Raw genomic sequence first — 20,027 nt, 5'->3', positions numbered from 1 at the left:
TCTCGCTGTTAGACAAGGAAGCTTCTGAAGGGCCTGTACCAAACACGACTGACTGTATTGTGCACACATACCATTCACTATCCCACTGAAGACACCTGCTGCTGCTACAGCTGCTTTGAAAATGTTGGTTTTGTAGCATCTTTTTCAATCTCCAAACTGCACACTTTAAAAGGAGGTATAGGGCTGGCAAAGTTTCAGGTTTACATCTTCTGTTGCTTGTTGAAATAAGGCGTGGAGGAAACAGAGCAGAGTTATTTTATGTCTCTGTTTGATAGTTTTTGCCAGTGGCGGTGCTGCAATTCTCCACTCAGTATTGTATTAGTGTAGTATTGCCTCAGCTTCTCTGTGTGGCCCCCTGCCACAACCTTTGCATCTTCTACCCACCTTTCGTCTTTCTTTCTGTCTCCCCTTTCCTTCTCCCCTTTCCCTCCCCTCCGGGAAAGATTAGAGGCAGCCTCCTGGATCACATCACACGGGAGCACAACAAACTTTTAGAAACTTCAAAGCTTTCAGTTGGCTGAAAGAAGAAGTACCACCACCACTACCACACTACCTCCACAACCCCCACCACCGCTGCTGCTGCCGAGTGGCTTTTTCTAATCATTCATGCTGCTTATGGATCTACAAACTAACTCCCTGTCTGCTATTTTCATTCTCTCCTCGTCTATCTTAGCTTCAAATTCATTGGCACATTTCCCTTCTCTCTCCCCTGAGCTCTTCTCTCTCTCTCTCTCTCTCTCTCTCTCTCTCTCTCTCTCTCTCTCTCTCTCTCTGTTTACCTCTCAGCTTCTGTGGAGCATTAACTTTAATCTTTTTTTCTCCACCAGCCCCCCGCCCATTCTATAAGCCTATTTCCCCCTCTTTTTCATTCCTTTTTTATTATCTTTCATCCCCTCATCCTCTTTGCTTTGTGTGGACGCAGTGATGGTGTAGAGCAGATTATCAGCTAACTCTCACTAACGGTCATTTATTCACTTCATTGTTTGCAAACCCCTCGGTGCACAATAACCTTTGTGTTTGTTTGTGCAAGTGTGTACATGTACATTTTGTGCCGTTGACAGGTTGTTATTTTTGCCCCGCTACATTGCTCAGACATTTCTTCTTTAATATACAGTATGTCACAGAAGTCTGTGAGCAGTGACATACAAAGTAGGCTACTTGTGTGATAGTCAGCTTAAGGACATTCAATAAAGTATTGAGTGCTGAACCCCTCCACATCCCACCATGCCACAGCGTGAGTGCACCACATCGATCTACAGACCACATGTGACAATCACAATGACCTGTAGTCTATTCAGGCTCCAGACTCCACTCGGTTTTCTCCAGCAAGCTTAACCTCTGCACATGGAGTATAAGGAGCTGATTTCTCTATGCTCAGCAGACAGAGTGTGGTGGATCCCTGTCGGACTGCCATGCAGGCAATCTCTGAAGGTATTTGTGAACTCAAGGAACTAGCATGCTACGTTTTGCTTCTCTAATTCCAGTGTAGTAAAAAAGAGATAATGGCAATTATGATTGCTTGAATCACTTTAGAGTTCATTAGTAGACCATCTGCCTTATAGCTCTTGGTTCCGAATGATCAGCTTAAATTGCACTTGAAATCAAAAGATTATATTTCAATATTGAAATGCATGCCGACAATGTTTTTCTGGTAACTTGTTGAATCACTTATTTCCTGCTGTCAATTCAGTGCGTGCCTTTTATCGAGGGTACCAAGTTAAGATGGAAATGGAGTAATTTAAAAAAAATATATTTTGTACCAAACATCCGTTAATCCACTCAGGCAGAACATTTTGCCACTCACGGGAACAGCTGTAAACAAAGACTAAATGTTTAAAAAGGAGGACAATCTTTTTGACAGAGAAACTGTGAAGACACAGCAGTTTAGATCACAGCATGTATTGAGATTTGAAAGCTGAGGAATAATGTGTGATTCTTATATTACAGCTGAAATGACTGTAATTCAAGATATAGAGAAGAACATGATGCAGGCCTTTCTCTTACTTTCACTGCATTAAAACATCTGAGATCTTATGAATCTGCAAGTCAAAGACCAGTTACTTTTTACATTTGACCTTTCGCAATACTAAATTATTCAACCAATCAGATGGAATACAATTTAGCTTAACCTTTATAATGCTTGCTTGTGGATACAACCGCCATGTGAATTTAAAACTGTTTAAACATGCATTAAGTTCTGCTCTGCCTGCTTGACCTTTTAATGTAATTTTCCCCAGTTTGTGCTCTGTCCCATCTGATGCAACGATCCATTTTAAAGTCCTAACGAGGCTAATTTGGATGGATTTGTCAAAGGTTTTCATGAGCCGTGAATGATATCAGTGTAGTAGTTGCTCATCTGATTACCTTGCCAGTTAGGCCAGCTTGTCGAATAATAAATCAATATCTCATAAACAACATCATGTAAATACACACAGATAGTGTGTGCCCTTGAAGAGCTCTGGCACTTCAGGCATCTTTTTTTTTTTTTTTTTTACTAGATGCACTGTGATGATTATACTATGGATTCATTATGCAAATACAGCTAACTGGAACTTGCATCGCTCTTCTGTATGCGGACGGTGTCAGGGTCAAAGTAGCTGGATTACAACATATGCGTGCAGTAGTTGGTGAATCCCAAATTCGCAAAAGGGGTTTTGGTTTCAGTACATGTGGAGAGAAATATCACTTAATAGCTGCTATAAGATTTGAAGGGGGCTTTATGTTTTTTTGCTGAAAGGTCTTGTTAATAGAAACATCATTGACTACATTTGCACATGCACATTTGTACAGTATAAGTCTTGTACTAGCTTTGATCTTATTCAGGGGAAATTTAAATGGGACATGAGACATTGGGTTATTCATATCCCTTTATTTATGATCATCAATGTCTCTGATCAACTGAGTTCAGGTATCTTTGATTATTCGGCCACTCCTTCCTAGTGAGTTACCTTAACAGCTCAGCATGAACACAGTTTGGCTTCCAGCTGCCTGAACTCTGGTGCTTTTACCACATAGAGCTTCTCCATCTGTAATGGAAATTAATATCCAATTTTGAAGATTTTTAATTTCAATTTCCAGGTGGACAAGGTGCTTTAAATATTCTGGTTTCAGTTTGTGTTTTGGTCAACATATTCTCAAAACCAGGATAACTGAGATACTCCACGAACAAGAACACCAGATAACCGGGACACTAGTGCACATGTAAAGGCACTCGTGGTCTTGTCAGTCCCACAGTTTGATCAAGCCTGATCACCCCTCACATCCTATTACTCAACCTCATCCTCCTCTGACATTCACTCTGAATTATCGATTGTCAGTGAGATCTAATCTGTCCTCCCGTGTAATCATATGAGGGCTGAGAAGGGGAGAAAACAATGGACAATCACATGATCTAATCTGCTCATCATTCCCTTCCTTGTCATCCTTCATTTCCTGATGCAATTAATATTAATGTTCTGTTCTGAAGCTTCATTTTCCATCTATTCGCTCCTCTGTGACATGTCATCTTCCCCGTTTGCCCAGCTTTCTGTTCATATTTTTACCCTGGGCTTCATTCCTTCATCCTCTTAAGAGGGCACGACCATGTCAGACCCTTGTACTCATCTCCTCTTCTGTGTCATTCTTGTTTCTCCACTTCTTGTGCAAAACATGAAGTGAGTTCCTTTGAGCGGGAGGGGATAAGACAGCCAGTGTCCTCGGGGGGAGGCGTTTGGTGGAATGTGTTTGTGTGCGTGCCTGTCTGCGTGTGTGTGTTTTATCTAAAGTGATCTGTAATTGTATGTTCTCTGAGAAAGTGATGTGTAATCAATAGTTCTGTCTGTCTCGGTAGGAAGTGTGGTGGGCGCCAGAGTGGAAAGTTAGAGAATAAAAGTCATGCTGTCCTCAGTGCTGGACCCTCCAGTTTTTTTGTTCCTAGCAGTAAAAAGAGGAAGCCAAGGTCGGCCTGGCATTTCTGTCATTTCTCAGCATTTTTCACAAGCTTTTGTTGTTCTCTGTACTCTCAGGGTGCAGCTGGACTTCTACAGCAACTAGCAGAAATGCCAGCTCCACCTGTGTTCTGGGCTACACTGTGAATTGTGAACTATTATTGCCCCACAGTTTAAATCCAGAATCCAGCCTCTGTCCACATGGCTGCATGTACAGACTCTCTGCAGCTTTATTCCAATCCGCTGGCCTAAACGAAAGCAGACAGGGATTATACAGATGTGTGGATATGCGAATCTTCATGCTGGCATCGTGAGTCACATTCACGTATGCATGAGCATGCCGGCATTTGCTGAAACACACAATCACACACACACAGATTTAACCGGCGTCTCCTTCATTTGTGTTCTGATGAAAGTTGGTGTGTTGTTATCTTCGATCAGCCTGCGTCATGGATGTTCATTGTTTACTCCCATTTCCCTATGCGCGTGTTCCCGTGACACTGATGGTTTGTGAGAGGTAAAACTCAGCCCCAGCCTGTGCAACAGTGTCTCAGAGTGGGTAATAGACTGCAATGCATCACGGGAAAAGCTGCTGGGGTCCTGGGATTTATATTTATGTTTAAAGCTGCAACAAGAATTCTTCTTCCTCGCTCTTTCAAAATGGAGTAATTTCATGGCTCATTCCTGGGGTTAAGACCGGGTCTGGTGGAGTGGAAGAGTTGTAAATGGCCTCTTGCTTTACCCCCAACATACTATAGGACCAACAAATCTGTTTCATTGGTAGACTTACTAGACATAGTGGGAGTTGGCAGCCTCGGTCTGTTCAATGCTATATTTAGGACTTGAGGTTAAATAGGTTTCACAGGCATGAAATCACTGCATGATGAAGTTTTACCCCTTTACAGATTACATAGGAATGAGGAAGACTGGGATTTTTTTTCTCTCCTCTTTTTTATATAAAATCCTGGACTGCAAATAGACATTTTATCTTTGAGTTGAATAAGGGGTGCTAGGTAGGGAGGGAATTGATACCAATATCATGTTGCTGAAATACACAATGATGGCATCCTCTCTGTGATGCCTGGAATAAGGTGGATTAGCCAGACCACTTGCCTCATCCTCCATGCAAAGGGATACACATGCTTCTAGAAGTTGATGCCAAGCTCATGCAAAAATCCAACTTCTACAAAAAGCCCACACAGCAAAAATAAGTCCACACGGACTAATTTAGAAGCTCGCTTTTGGAGTCAATTGAGTAATGTCCAGCAATGCCATGTTAATCTACTGTGGGATTTGGCTTGAAACGACTTCCCGGGGTGCTGTCCCTGCCGTAGCTTAAAGGAACACGCCGATTTATTGGGAATTTAGCTTATTCACCGTAACCCCCAGAGTTAGACAAGTCCATACATACCCTTCTCATCTCCGTGCGTGCTGTAATGCTGTCTGAAGGCTCCAGCGGCATCAGGCCAGCACAGAACATGCAGGTGAATGGCTCCAGCAATCTTACTGCTCCGAATAAGTGACAAAATAACGCCAACATGTTCCTATTTACACGTTGTGATTTATAGGGCGGAGTGATATGCTCGCAGCAAGCCTGTCTGAGAATATAGTTCCCAGTTTGTTTACGGTTAGAAGATGGCTATGTCTCATGTTACGTTGTTTTTTGTACATGCTGTGACTCTACAAATCACAACATGTAAATAAGAACATGTTGGCGTTATTTTGTCACTTTTGTCACAATTCGGAGCAGTAGGCTAGTTGGAACCATTCACCTCCAGGATCTGTGCTGGGCTAAGCTAATGCTGGAGCCGTCAGACCGCGTTACAGCACGCACGGAGATGAGAAGGGTATGTATGGACTTGTCTTACTCTGGGGGTTACGGTGAATAAGCTAAATTCCCAATAAGTCGGCGTGTTCCTTTAATTACCTTTTCAAAAGAGAATACCTCTGAGCTTTAGCAGCCACTCTGCATGGCAGATATGCTGCTCAGTCAAGAGGAGGTGATATGAGGTTACACTTCACTGGGCTTAGTCGTGTTGACCTACCTATCCTCTGCACACACACTGACACACACATAAACACCTGTCTGGTCCTTGGTTTTGGCACCTCTACCACCAGCAGCACTCTCTCTCTCTCCCTCCTTTTTATCTGTATGTGAGGCCAAAGTTACAGTTATTCCTGAGCTTTTAAAATTGCACTGCATCATATCTTCTTATTTATTTATTTTTTATTATTACTAACTCAGAAGACACGTATCATGCTTTTTTCGCTTTTCACCCTGCCTCCCTCCATCCACCTTTCATCATCCTTCATCTTCTCTCCCCTCCCGCGACTAGAGGTGATAAAAGTCGAAGTCAAGGGCAGCGAGAGATAATACAACATCAGTTAGTGACAAATAGCACAGAGGAGATTTGTACAGGTTGATCAAAAGCATCTTGAGTCAGATGAAGAAAGGTGACAGATAACCCCTCCTGCTAAATGGTAATGATGGTTATCACTCCCGAGTGCAAATATCCATTTAAAAACACTGAGTTTTATCACAATCCTCTCATTCAGCCTCATTTAGAACATATTGCATTTTTTTTTAAAGCTTTGCGACTGTAAGCAACTGGTAGAAGAATACACAGAAGAATACGTTGCAATGTCATTTTAAAAGAGACGTGAATTGGAAGTTATAGATATTTTATCACTTTTGGGTGATTCTAAATTCTCAGCCGTATCCTGTGCAAGGAGGTTAAGTTGACCGAGTCCATTGAAGCTTGCAGAATGAGCTCTCTGTCTTCGTTTTATGACTGCTTGAGTTGGCAACGTTTGGCGATGTGTCAGAGATTGAGATTTCAGTGGAACTGCAGTCATAATGCTGCAATTTCCTCATCTACAAAGTGATGTCTATAAGGTGTAGGGTGGTCTCTGTCTCATAATTGTAAAGCCTTGTCTTTTACGGCTTGTGAAACAAAGTTGTTTTGTGGTCTTTTAACGCGTCTCCCTGCCTCCTCTCTGAGCTCTTTTACATTGCTGTAGTTTGATCAGTTTACTGTCACTTTGCATGGACCCAATGCTAATTTTCAGTGCCGCTCTCCCTCTCTTTCTTCTTGTCTGGCTTGCTTTTGCTTTTGCGCTTTTTCTTGTCTCTTTCAGTGAGATTGGCAGGTCTTTAGGGTTGCAAGGCGCTTAGCTTCCCTAGTTCCTTCCTCCTGTCTCCTCCCCCTCAGCCTGACTGGCAGTAATTACATCAGGGCTGGGCTCGGTTTGTCCCAACGACCCTAAAGATCTGACAAGAGAGCAAGAAAAGAAGGGGAACAAGAATGATATTGCTGCATAAGAAGATACCTAAGTAGCAGCGTATAGAAATGTGGGAGCGCAGAGAGAGAAGGGAAAGAGGCAGAAAAGGATACACATCAGTGATTCCTGACAGGTCTTTCTTATTTTTCATCTCTACCCTCTTTTTTTATTCCTCCATCATGGCTGTGTAAACTCTTTATTCACCATTTCTTACTTGAACAGACTTTCCCCCCCTCCTCTCAGCAGCCAGGAGTTTCCCACAGCCTCAGCTGTCATACAGTGGTCTGTTGTGTAATCCTGAAGTATAAATAGTCCAGGAAGGCTTGTTTTCCCTTGTTGGTTAAAGGAAAGGCAGGGTTTACTTGTTTTGTTTGTTCTGACTTCCAATTTTTGGTTTAGTTATGTCTTCACGCCTCTTCACCAGATATGGAAAAAAAGCATGACCAAAATCAAAAACAAAAATCACCCCAATAAAGCAATATAACATAGAGATAAATGGACAAACACATTTGAAAGACCTTATATAACGTAACATACCATGTATTAAAAAATCCAAAGTCTTTATATATATATATATATATACATATATATATATATATATATATATATATATATATATATATATATATATATATATATATTTTAAAATATATTTTAAATCTGGTCCCCAAGGAGGAGGGAGGAAAATAAATTAAGAAGTCATTTGGGAGATGAAATAATGCTCTGACAATGAGTTTACACACGCACATACAAATCAAGGGATTTTAGGGGGAAATCCAGTTGACAAAGGACACTGGAGAACACTGCAAAGCTGGATTTACTTGCAGATTGTTTGTAAAAGTAATGCTTTCTCTTCTAGCATATTTTTGAACCAACAGTGGCATATTTAATGTATATTAATGCTACATGATGCTGCAACTGTAACTTATTCGTTCAGTTCTGGTTGGACTTGACTTGACTTAAGTGTATGTATATGTACAAAATATCAGGTTTCTGTGGCCCAAATCTAGCTATGTCTCACCAGGTTTCTCTTAAGGCCTAAGGAATGGCTTTCTTGTACACAAAATCTGAAAGCTGACAATAATCTGGATTCTTAAGCGTCTCTATCTCTATTTCACTGTCGGTTGTGCATTCTATTGCCCATTTCTGCTCCCTTCCACTGTCTCCTCTCTGTTGTGTCTGGCTGATGTGCAGTCAAATCCTCTTTTATCTTTCACATGATTAATACATTTGTGTCTAGGTAAGGGGAGCAATGGCTGTATTTGTCCCCTTTAAAATAAACCCACTGCCACAGACGGCCAACCACAGTACAGTAGCCTGTTCAACTTGATGTGAACTGCAGAAGATGCCCTGTGGCTCTTCCAGAGCTGTACTCTGACCCTGCATTGACAACTTGTCTCACAGCTAACACTCCGGGGAGTCCCGGGAGAAAAGGAGGGGAGGATAGACAGACAAAGAGAGGGAAGAATAAAAAATATTCATGATGTAGGATTTAAATAATCAAGGACTAATCTAGCAAGGGAGACACAATCCAAAAAATCATGCGCAACCTCTGTGAATATGCACTCAGCATAATTAAAGATTACAGGGGAGTAGCACTGCTGCCCACCACCATCACCAAAACAGCCATCTGTTTGTAGCTTTATGAGAGTCAGTCCACAAAGAATGTAATCTGGAGTGAATGCAACCTGTTAAACTCTTAGAGGATTATCAATTATTTATTTTGTTTTTTTTAGGTGTTCTCTTTGCTCAATTCATTGACAATGGTATGCAAGCCCCTTAAACAAAGACAATATAAAGTGAGTGCTTATCAGTGTTTGTTCTTCTCCCTCTGCCTGTTTTTCCTCTCCTCTTCTTCTTTCTTTCTCTCCTCTCAGCGGCGTCCAGCTTCAGTTTTTGCCGTGCCTCCCTGGAGCACACGGTGTCTGCTGAGGAGCTGAGCTACCAGCTGCCGCGTCGCGCCGGAGGCAGCAACCTGACCTGGCACGACGGCCGCGGCCAGAGGACAGCACACACACGCACCGTCAAACTACTGCAGCAGCCCGGCACCGAGGGCATCCAGGTATAAACACGTCCACACAAACAAACCAGAAGCAGTGTGGAGGAGTGTTTTCACTACATGTGTATAACTTTCAAATGTGTTTTTGCTTACAAAGACAGATTACAGATTGCTAGAATAAGCCGTAAAGACAAGAAGGGACAGCTCAGAATTGGGCAGGTTGGACCAACCTTCCTCTCTGGAAAGAGAAAGAAAACCTCTGAGGCCTGAGCCATACTTGGTTTCACTAGTGAAGCAATCTGCTATGAAATGCTTGCGCATAATCACTGATTTTAGGTTTTTCAAAAGGAATAAATTCAAGCCACTGGGCAATCACAGCAGTTTAGAAAAAGAAAACATGCATTTTGTCACAATTTATAATCTAAAAAGGAAGATTTCTAGCCTGGGAACCAGACAAATCTATGAGCTTATGTTTCATTTGCTCTGGCAGATACGATTGCACCGCCTCTCGTTCAGACAGATTTCCAGCCGGCCAGGCCCTAGTGGGGCAAATCACAACTGTTTATCTCATGTGGGGCGGGTTTCAGACAATGACCTGCGGTGCCTTCATGCTTTATGCAAAATACGTGATTACCCCCATTTTGTCTCACACACCCTCGCACAGGGGACACTTATCGAGCATAAACCTTAAGCTTAATAAATAGGAGTGCCATTGAGACATTTTTGAAAAAAAAACAAGATGGCTGCACCTAATGTGGAATTCTGTTGAAGTACTATTTAAAAATTCTGATGGCAAAAACAGCAACACTCTTACACAGACATATTGATGATACACCATGACAGCTCATCTCTGCACGCTGTAGTTTACAGTTAACTACGGCTGTTGATAATGCTCCTTGGAAATCGCAAAGGAAATTAAAAAAGGCTCCAGCTCACATTTGTGATTTGGTCTGGTGATGTCAGGCCAGAAGATCATAGGAGTTTCCACTTTTCCAGTAGCTTGGGTTCACTTCAGCCAATTCCACATACAGATATAGTCTTTTTAGTGGTTTATTGTTGTCATCACAGTGTATAATTAAAAGAAAAAGACAAACTGGTGAAATGTATTAAAAGCTGTCTCACCATAGGGTACTAGATGAGCCATTAAATGTTTTCACATTCCTGTTAAAAAAGTTGAAAATATGATAAAATAAAATCTAAATTATTTTTATTTCAATTATTGCTGTTGTTGTAACACAAGTTATAATTAATATTACGGTTCACTTGAATGATGTATTGAATTACATCACAGTGGTAGATGAAATATTTTTAAAAAGTAGAACTTTTTTAAGTAGCTTATTAAAGAAAACATTATTTCCCATGACGGGAGCTTTGCCGTAATGTATTATCGTCCTGTGTGTATTAACTGGTAGCTCATTTTCAAAGCAGTCTCTTTAATTATATAAGAGAAAGAGTGCTCTAATGAAGCTACCCAGACTTGGGTGGATAAAAAGCTATACGTTCACTGTTCAATCTGTTAGCCGACAACAGAGAGCCTTAGTGCATCAGCCTTAGTGCTGCATTTCTAGTTTTCAAATCTCAGTAGTACCAGGAAGTCTAATTGTTTTATCTTGTACATGATGTTGGCTGGTCTCACCTTAGCCGGTGCTGGATACCACCAAAAAGAAACTGGTTATGTAACGTAGGAGTGCTACAAGAACCGTTACCTCACTACTTGTGATGTAACAGTGCTTGTACAAGGGAGCGCATACTGCATAAAAAATGGACTCAGTAATATACAGGTAATACTGTCTGAGCCATGTGTCTAAAAGATCTCATTTATTCCACAGAAACTGGTATAAACACGGGATATGAAAGTCTTTGCAGTGCTGAATGGCTGGTGAGGAATGTCTGCTTGGTGGCTCAATGTCTCAGCAGTATAATGTAAGCACAGCAGCCAGAGCATCATTTACTTTCACACATTGCTCTTGTGCAAAATGAAATCCCATCTGTGCAGCACCAGAGAGAGGCAAAACAAAGAGAAAAAAAAAAATCTATTTTAGGGCATTCTGCCTGTGTTTGACCTAAAACAGAACATGACACAACAGCCTCCTTCCTGGCTCCTACTGCTCACACGAAAGAGGGCAGAAAGTCCAGTGGAGGTCATTTGTTTAGTGTTCCCACTGCCTTCAAGAAAGTTTGCTACTGTGAGGCTGTAAGATGTACAAATGCACTGCAAGATTGTTCAATAATTCATAAAAGAGTGCCCCCTCAGCTATAACAGCTATAAAAGGCTTAATAAAAGACGAGTGGGAAGCTGTTTCCATGTGATTACACAGAGACTGGATAATTAAACCTCCTCTATACCATGAGAAGTAAGGCTTATCATTTCCTTGTGGCAACAAGCCTCTTTATGCATTATTCATCAACTGGGGGAGCAGTCCAGCTCTCTCCGATGTCTCTGTGTGTCTCTGTGTGAGGAATTGGCAGTGTCCATTTGTGCACCTCTAGCTTAAGAACATGTGTTTATGGGTCTGCACGTGTGTGTGCGAGTTGTGTGGATAGGCGACCATGCTTTCAGTTCTCTCAAGAGTGATGATTAGATTATTCTCCATTACACTGGCTGTGCACACATCAGCTGTAATGAGGGAGCCAGTTAATTGAAACACAGCTCAGCCTTTGTATATAAGGTGGGACCTGGGGAATCTTCCTCATCTGTTTAACAAAGCTAATATAACACATTATGTATTCCTATGCAAACTCCTGTACGTACAACTGTCTCACACACACACACACACACACACACACACACACACACACACACACACACACACACACACACACACACACACAGATATGTTGATGCAGACCAGGAAAGACAAGAAATAGTAAGAAGCAGAAAGGATAGACATCTTAGCTATATATTGCTGTTCATGCATGCATAAACATGGCTGTCATTACCAAAGATGCTCCCAGCTCGTTTTTTTGCAGTGCTGACCAAATAGGCAGATGGACCTGTTTCCAAAGTACATGCAACAATATGTGTTTTTGTCTTATTCACAACGGAATATTCAGCATTTATCATGTGAAACAAGAAAGAAAAAATACAGCGGTGAGATAATTCTATTTATTCCCTATATTGTGATTGCTTTTTTAGCAGACCTCTCCGCTAGTATTATATTACATGACATGTCATTTAGCTGACGCTTTCATCCAAAGCGACTTACAATTGCTATATATGTCAGAGGTCACACACCTCTGGAGCAACTAGGGGTCACGTGTCTTGCTCAGGGACACATTGGTTGATGTATCGCAGTGGGAATTGAAGCCGGATCTCCCGCACCAAAGGCATGTGTCATATCCTCTGTGCCATCACCACTGCGCCATCACCACCCCAAATAGGATATTTCCAAATAATGACTCAATGTGTACTTGGCACACTGTCTGTGGCATCCTTGAATTGGCTGTTGTTTGGGTAGCCAGATGGGGTGAGGGGAGGGTTTTGTGTATGGCTCATTTTGCTGTCTGACACACAGCTTGTGGTTGAACCTTTAGATGAGACTGGGGAATAGGTGGAATAACAGATACACAATTTAGGAAATATCAGCAGCCGCTGTGCCTTCTTATATCCGAACCAAGCCTGTAGCAGGAAGTGAGGACCTTATTCACTATTTTGCATGGCTGCGTGGGTGAAGGAGAAAGACCAGTCTGTGATTATTTTTCCTTTCTCATTACAGAACACAGTGGCTGACCTTCACAAAACTGTAAACTACTGGAGAGAAAACACAAATACACAGATCTCTTACTTTGCCTACTTCTTCCTAGATTTTTAGGCTGGTGATCTCTAGTTGAGCTCATTATTTTAGCCACCAACTGGATTAATATACACTACTGGTCAAAAGTTTTAGAACACCTCAATTTTTATAATTTTTTATTGTAAGCAGTTCAAGTCCAATGAATAGCTTGAAATGGTACAAAGGTAAAAGAGGTTAAAAAAAGAATGAAAAATAATGTACATTTCAGAATTTTACAAAAAGGCCTTTTTCAGGGAACAAGAAATGGGTTAACAACATAAAGCTGTTCTGCAGCAATGGAGGTTGATCAAGCTTTGAAAGTTGGTGCTACCAATTCCCACAGGTGTTCCAACTTGTCTGTATTACTTACAACCCCTCTGTTAAAAGTATTGTTGGAACACACTGTGGTACCGTACCCTCGTGAGCATTATTTGAACAGTATTGTACTGCAGAAAGTAGTGTGTTGCCATAAAAATGGCCCGGAAAAAGACAATTAACAATGGAAGAGAGACAGACCATCATAACACTTAAGAATGTTGGTCTTTCCTACAGAGAAATTGCGAAGAAAGTCAAGGTGTCAGTGAATACAGTCAGGGGTTAAATTGGGATTTGTTATGTGGGGGGGCACTCCCTAGTGGGAAAAACATTTGAAAAATAAACCACTAAATGGTACTTTCTGGAGAGTTTTGTGCAAAGAAATGGAGAAATCGAGTCTTACATGATATGTGCAAAACTGCAAGGTTAAGAGCCTATACTTTGCATTGTTCACGCCTGTATCAACAGGTATTAGGGCATTACACGTCAGTCATCACGTGATGATACACATTGTATTACCTTGTAATTGAAGTGATCCATACAGTGTGCCAAACAAAATGTGCCACATGAAGAGACAGTGCAGCATATGACAATAGCAACAGCTGAGAAGATTTGGGTCTGTGGTGACCAGGTCCACCTCACACAAACTTCCTTCTCCCATTCTCTCTCTTTACTACCACACACACGCACCACACACACACACACACACACACACACACACACACACACACACGGCACTGAGTGGGGCTCTCCGATGCTCGGAGACGAGCCAAAGCCACAACAGAATCAGAAGACAAGTTTCTGAGAGTCAACAGCTTGCGTGATAGGCGGCTCACAGGACAACAGCTTCAAGCACAGCTTAATAGTGGTCGTAATAAGCAAGTCTCAGTTTCAACTGTAAAGAGAAGACTTGGAGCTGCAGGTTTATAGGTCGAGTTGCAGCAAGAAAGCCATTGCTAAGAAGTCAGAATAAGAAAAAGAGGCTTGCCTGGGCCAAGAAACATCGTCATGGACTACTGAAGACTGGAAGAAGGTGTTATGGACTGATGAATCAAAATTTGAAATCTTCGGTTCATCACGCAGGATTTTTGTACGCCGTCGAGTAGGCAAAAGGATGGTTCCTCAGTGTGTGACATCAACTGTCAAACATGGAGGAGGAAGCATGATGGTCTGGGGCTGTTTTGCTGGATCCAGGGTCGGTGATTTGTACAGAGTGAAAGGCACCCTGAACCAAAACGGCTACCACAGCATTTTGCAGCGCCATGCAGTACCCTCTGGTATGCGCCTAGTTGGTCAGGGGTTCATCCTACAGCAAGATAATGACCCAAAACATAAGTCCAAGCTATGCCAGAACTACCTTAGGAAAAAAGAACAAGATGGTAAGCTTAAAAACATGGAGTGACCAGCACAGTCACCAGACTTAAACCCCATTGAGCTGGTTTTGGATGAACTGGACAGAAAAGTGAAAGCAAAGCAACCTACAAGTGCCACACATTTATGGGAACTTCTGCAACAGAGTTGGGAAGAACTTTCTGAAGAATATTTGATTTCCATTGTAGAAAGAATGCCACGAGTGTGTTCAGCTGTTATATCTGCCAAAGGCGGCTACTTTGATGAGTCAAAAATGTAGAATACATTTTGGTTTATAAATTGATTCCATGATTTCTTTTTAACTTAAATTGTTCATTTGTTCTATTGTTTCACTTCAGAGTACAATAAGACATTGAACTGCATGCATTTCAATAAAAACCTGAAAAGATTGGGGTGTTCTAAAACATTTGACCAGTAGTGTATGGAATCCACCATTAGTTACTGTTGTTATGATTGTCTTGCTTTGTTAATCTGCTGACTTTCCTGTAGCGCCACCATGAAGGTGACATTTGTGGTTTTCAGTGAAATGTCTCAACAACTAGCCTATTGGATAGATTGCCATGAAATTTGGGTCAGGCAATCCATGCCCCCCTCAGGAGGAATTCAAATCACTTTTATGATCCCCTAACTTTTCATGTCATCATCAGGTCAAAAGTACAATTTGTCCAATACTTTGGTTTAGGACCAAACACCTGCAAAAGTAATGTTCACCTTCCTCTTTCCTTTGTGTTTAGTGCTAGCAAGCAAAAATACTTAAACGATAGTGAGCATGGTAAACATATCTGCTTAACATCCTGCATAAACCTGACTATATGTAAGCCTAACCTGCAAGTATTTTTATTTGCCTAAATTTGACCAAACTTAAACCATACAGTTGGCAGATCATACAACCCTCATTAAACCCTCACCAAAGAAGCATTACCTTGGTGGCTGATGGCTGCGTTGGAGTATGATGCAGCAAAGAACAGAGAGAAAAATAAGAGAGTTGCTGGGCAGTGAGGCAGAAATGCTTTAGCCTGTATTGTCCTTGTCCTTCCACTCAGTGATGTGTTGCTCTGTCCGAGACACATGTTTGACTCATGCTAAATAGAGAGCTTTGTGAAAATCCCATCTGGCCCTTTGTCCTCCCACTGAGAGCCTGCTCACATTCGCATGAGTGCAAGACATTTACAAACTGCAAGTCCCGAGGACAACCAAAGGCAGAGCTGTGCGGCGCTAATGAAGGCTGACAGTTAACACACTCGCGCACACACCCTCATGCACACTCAGAAAAGCTTGCACATAAACATTTTCAGAATCACAGTGACACACTTAAACACACATATGCACAAGGCTAGTCTGAGCAGTGGGAGACACAGAGGTGCTAAATGATGCAACAGAAACTGCCAGGGACAAAGGGGAGGATTCAGTGAATGAAGGATGATATGAAATGAAAAGTGGGGGAGAGAGGTGAGAAGGAGATATGAAGAATCATGTGTCAGGATCTGTCAGGGTCTCTGGGATTGGGGAGACAGATCTGATTCTATAACGACAGCCCAGCAAGACATAGAGCAGTACTGTAGATGGGGAGATAGAAAGAGAGTTGTCAGGTTAGACAGCAGAGCATACAGAGAAGATAGAGAGTGTTTAGTAAACTGTGGAAAAAATAAGTGATAGCAAGAAAAGGGAAAGGCAGTTGTGAACTACAGTACATGATGTGCAGATTATAAAACATAGATTCACTCACTCAAATACACACACACACACACACACACACACACACACTCTGCTAATTGGCATAGCATCATTGATCAGTCTCAGGCAGGGTGTGGACGTGCAGAGACAGAGGTAGTCATCGGAAGAAAGGCATTATCGGTCACAACGATTAAGGATTCCCCACGCTCCCTGACTTTCTTTTAATCCCCAATTCAGTTACACTGAGAGGCAGGGCATGCACACACAATCACAAACACACACACACACACACACACGCACACACACACACACACACACACACACACACACACACACACACACACACACAGAGAAACACAGGCACATAATTGGGCAAAAAATTGCTCCTTGCACAAACGTCAAGCCAGAAGAAAGATCGAAGGGAGGAAACAAGAGAGAAGGAGGACAGGGAGGGAGAGGCAAAGGATACAATTTATGAGGAGCAGGTAGAGAGGGGAGGGGGGGGGGGGTTAAGAGACATAATAGAACAACGCACGCAGGGAAGGACAAATAAGCTGTTTGAGGATACAAACACAATGATCAATGAGTAGAGAGAGTATGTGGATGAGGAAGGGAAAAATGATCTGAGGAAGCAGGAATACGGGTAGGCGATATCACAGACCAAACTCATCTTGTTGAATATACAGTATTGAGAGCATTAAAATAGCTCATTATATCATAAAATTAGTTAATTCAAATTTATAATGTGTCAGCTGTCTTTCAATTTCCCTTAAGATGAATATGCCAATTTGGGTCAATAAGAATGTTATATGACAAGATTGATACCATTGTCATATCTTTCACTATATGAAGCTACAGCTAGCAGCCAATTAGCTCATAGCTGAGCATACAGAGCAGGAAACAGCTAGCCTGGTTGTGGCTGCAAGGTACAAAATATTCCTCTTAGCAGCAACTCTAAAGCTCACTAATAAACATATCTTGTTTGTTTTAATGGGGATAGGGCTATTTCTTGGCTAGATGCAGAGACCTCCTGTTGGTTGTCTGATAGTGAAGTCTTTTTTTTTTTTTTTTACAGAATAAATAAACACTATAACAAGTTAATGAATGAGCTTTAGAGGTGTTGGTCGGCAGATTGTATTACCTTCTGACAGACCAGGCTAGCTGTTTCCCCCTGTTTCCAGTCTGTTTGCTAAGCTAAGCTAACTGGCTGTCCAGTAGCTTCAAATGCACTTCTGTACATAATTGGTATCAATCTTCTCATTTAACTCCCAGCAAGATTGTGAATAGCAGCTTTCCCTAAATGTTGAACCAAACTGAACTGAACAGTTACAAACATTTGACTTTGGCTTACTGTCCCAGCCATTTTGGTGCTGACTACATCATATCACAGCATATCTATTACCTTGCCCCTATTTCTCTCCTTCCTCTCTGTCCTCCATCTCTCATTAGACTTCCGCTCCTTATACAGCATATATATGCACACCCTCCCCTCCCGCTCCATCTCTTCCCCTCCTCTCCTGTACATAATGAATGGGGGAGCTCCTCCCGCTGGACAGAAGTAGGTCTCGGGAGGAGTGGGGGAGGTAGTAAAGGGTGAGAGGGGATGACACAGAACTGGTCAGAGGAGATACAGTCTGATGGATGGCCGAAGTGTGGTGGAAGGAAAGCGATGGAGGAAGAAGAGAAGGAGGGATGATGGGGAGCTATCATTCCATTTCTCTTCTGTCTGGCTTCTTGACGATGAAGGCCATTACTCACGCAAAGAGTACCCACTCCCCTGCACGCTGTGCTCTTTCTTTTTGTCCGTTCTGTGTTCACTCTCCTTATCTGCCTGTCATCTGTCTTTTTCTTCTTGTAGTTTTTCATGACATAAACAGTACAGTTAAATAAGTGTCAACAAATGTGAATTATGATATATTCAAAAATCAATCATTGCAACTGATAAACAAAGATCTCCATCTGTTTCCCAGATTTGTTACAGGTACTAAATGATGCCACAGTGAATATAAACTACTTTATTTTATTTCTTCTGTGATGATGCAATGCCATGGAGCTCAGTCACTATTAAAGATAAGTTATTACAGATTGGGCGGGTCATCTTTTGGGAAGCATATATAGACTATTAAAATGTATTTTCTCCTAGGTCCCTGGATTTTAATTAATCTGCCTCCTGAAATTTTAACTGCACTATCTGTGATAGTGTTGAGTTACTGTATGCTTTAATGTTATGGGTTGTGGAGGCAACTGGGAAATCTGTGAAACTTACATAGGCAGCACAGTTGTCAATTGACAGCCGTAGCACAGACCGAACGTGCTATGCAGATAATAGAAGTAGTCATAGTAGTGACTATGGTAAAACTGAGTTCAGGAGCATCAGTGTTGGGGGAAAAGTACAGTGGCTTATCCCAAAATACTGACAAGCATCAACTCTGGATGACGCGCATCATGACGCCACCGGTGTGTGTTGTCTATCACTGCATATCCTTTTGACATATATCCAGTCACATCATTTGAACACAATTTTCTTTCTTTTGTTATGAAACACAATCCTCTTCAATCAAACACTTTTAGTCTCTGCTTCTATGCTTTAGACATGGCCTATCATGTTTTGTATGTATAATTCTTGTTAAACTACATAAACAACAAGAGAAGCACAAACTAAAGTACCCTTATCTTTATCACCAACACCCACAGTTCTAACATATTACCTGGACCCTTTTACAATCTCTTGGGAACAATATCCCCAGTCTTTATGCTAAAACAAGCGGCTGCTGGCTGTAGCAGCATATTTACCGTACAAACATGAGAGTGGTATCGATCTTCTCATCTAACTTTCAGCAATTAAAGGAAGTAAGCGTATTTCCCAAAATGTCAAACTATCACTTCAAGAAGATATATTACAGAAATAACATTTGAAAGCGAGATGGCCTTTAGTTCACTTGCAGTCCATTTTAACTTGCTGTGTCTAGCTCAAAATGCTGTAAACTCAGCACCAAAATTAACTTCCCTCTGTGAAGACTGCCCCCCAGGTCACAGGATTATGACCTTTCTGATTGGTCCTTAAAGTGCAAACAGCAGGCCTTGTTGCCTTTGACTTCATCTTGACAAAATATATTTGTCTTGTTAAATTGGCCATACTTAATGATTATCCAGGCATTTGCAGCCCCCACTCACTCCAATATTTACTCAGCTATGTCAATGTGAGGATTGTAGAAATGACATGGACTAAATCAGCATGCTTCCTCTCCCCCAGTCCACACTCAATCATCCACAAGAGAGAGCATTTCCACACCTCTCCCAACTCAATCTCAATTAATGATGGGAGGCGAGCAGTAAATTTGGGTTATTAAAATGGCTTCAGCAGTCCATTGAGTCGGGTTAGAGGTATGTGTGTAATTAGGAAACGAGCAAACACACTGGAGCAGAGAAATGGAGTTGTTTTCAATTAAGTCCTACAAAGCAGAACACACCTAGCTGCTGGACCAGCCAGAACTTGATAGGGCTGATTGGTGACATGAGGAGATATCATTACAACAGCAGGCAAAGATGTAAATATGAACCTGTGTCTATCACTTATTGTGATGTGAAGGGGTTCTGCGTGCTGGTCTTTGTGTCATTAATAAGGAAGTGGCAGGAACATTGCATATTTAGCAGCAAGAGTGTGTGTGAGTTGCATTTGTGTGTATG

The 20,027-nt window shown here is 41.7% G+C and overlaps 1 protein-coding gene across 2 annotated transcripts in view; it reads left to right on the top strand.

Moving 5' to 3' along the window:
- samd10b (sterile alpha motif domain containing 10b) overlaps nucleotides 1-20,027 on the top strand; it is a 48,613-nt gene that overhangs the window by 11,058 nt on the left and 17,528 nt on the right. For both annotated transcript variants that reach the window (XM_028583861.1, XM_028583862.1), the window contains exon 2: nucleotides 9,086-9,270. In XM_028583861.1, the coding sequence (XP_028439662.1) occupies nucleotides 9,086-9,270 (185 nt within the window). The remainder of the gene's footprint in view (nucleotides 1-9,085; nucleotides 9,271-20,027) is intronic.

The sequence above is a fragment of the Perca flavescens genome, chromosome 7, assembly GCF_004354835.1.
Source record: "Perca flavescens isolate YP-PL-M2 chromosome 7, PFLA_1.0, whole genome shotgun sequence".
Classification (NCBI taxonomy): domain Eukaryota; kingdom Metazoa; phylum Chordata; class Actinopteri; order Perciformes; family Percidae; genus Perca; species Perca flavescens.
This window is presented reverse-complemented; position numbering and strand designations above follow the sequence as displayed.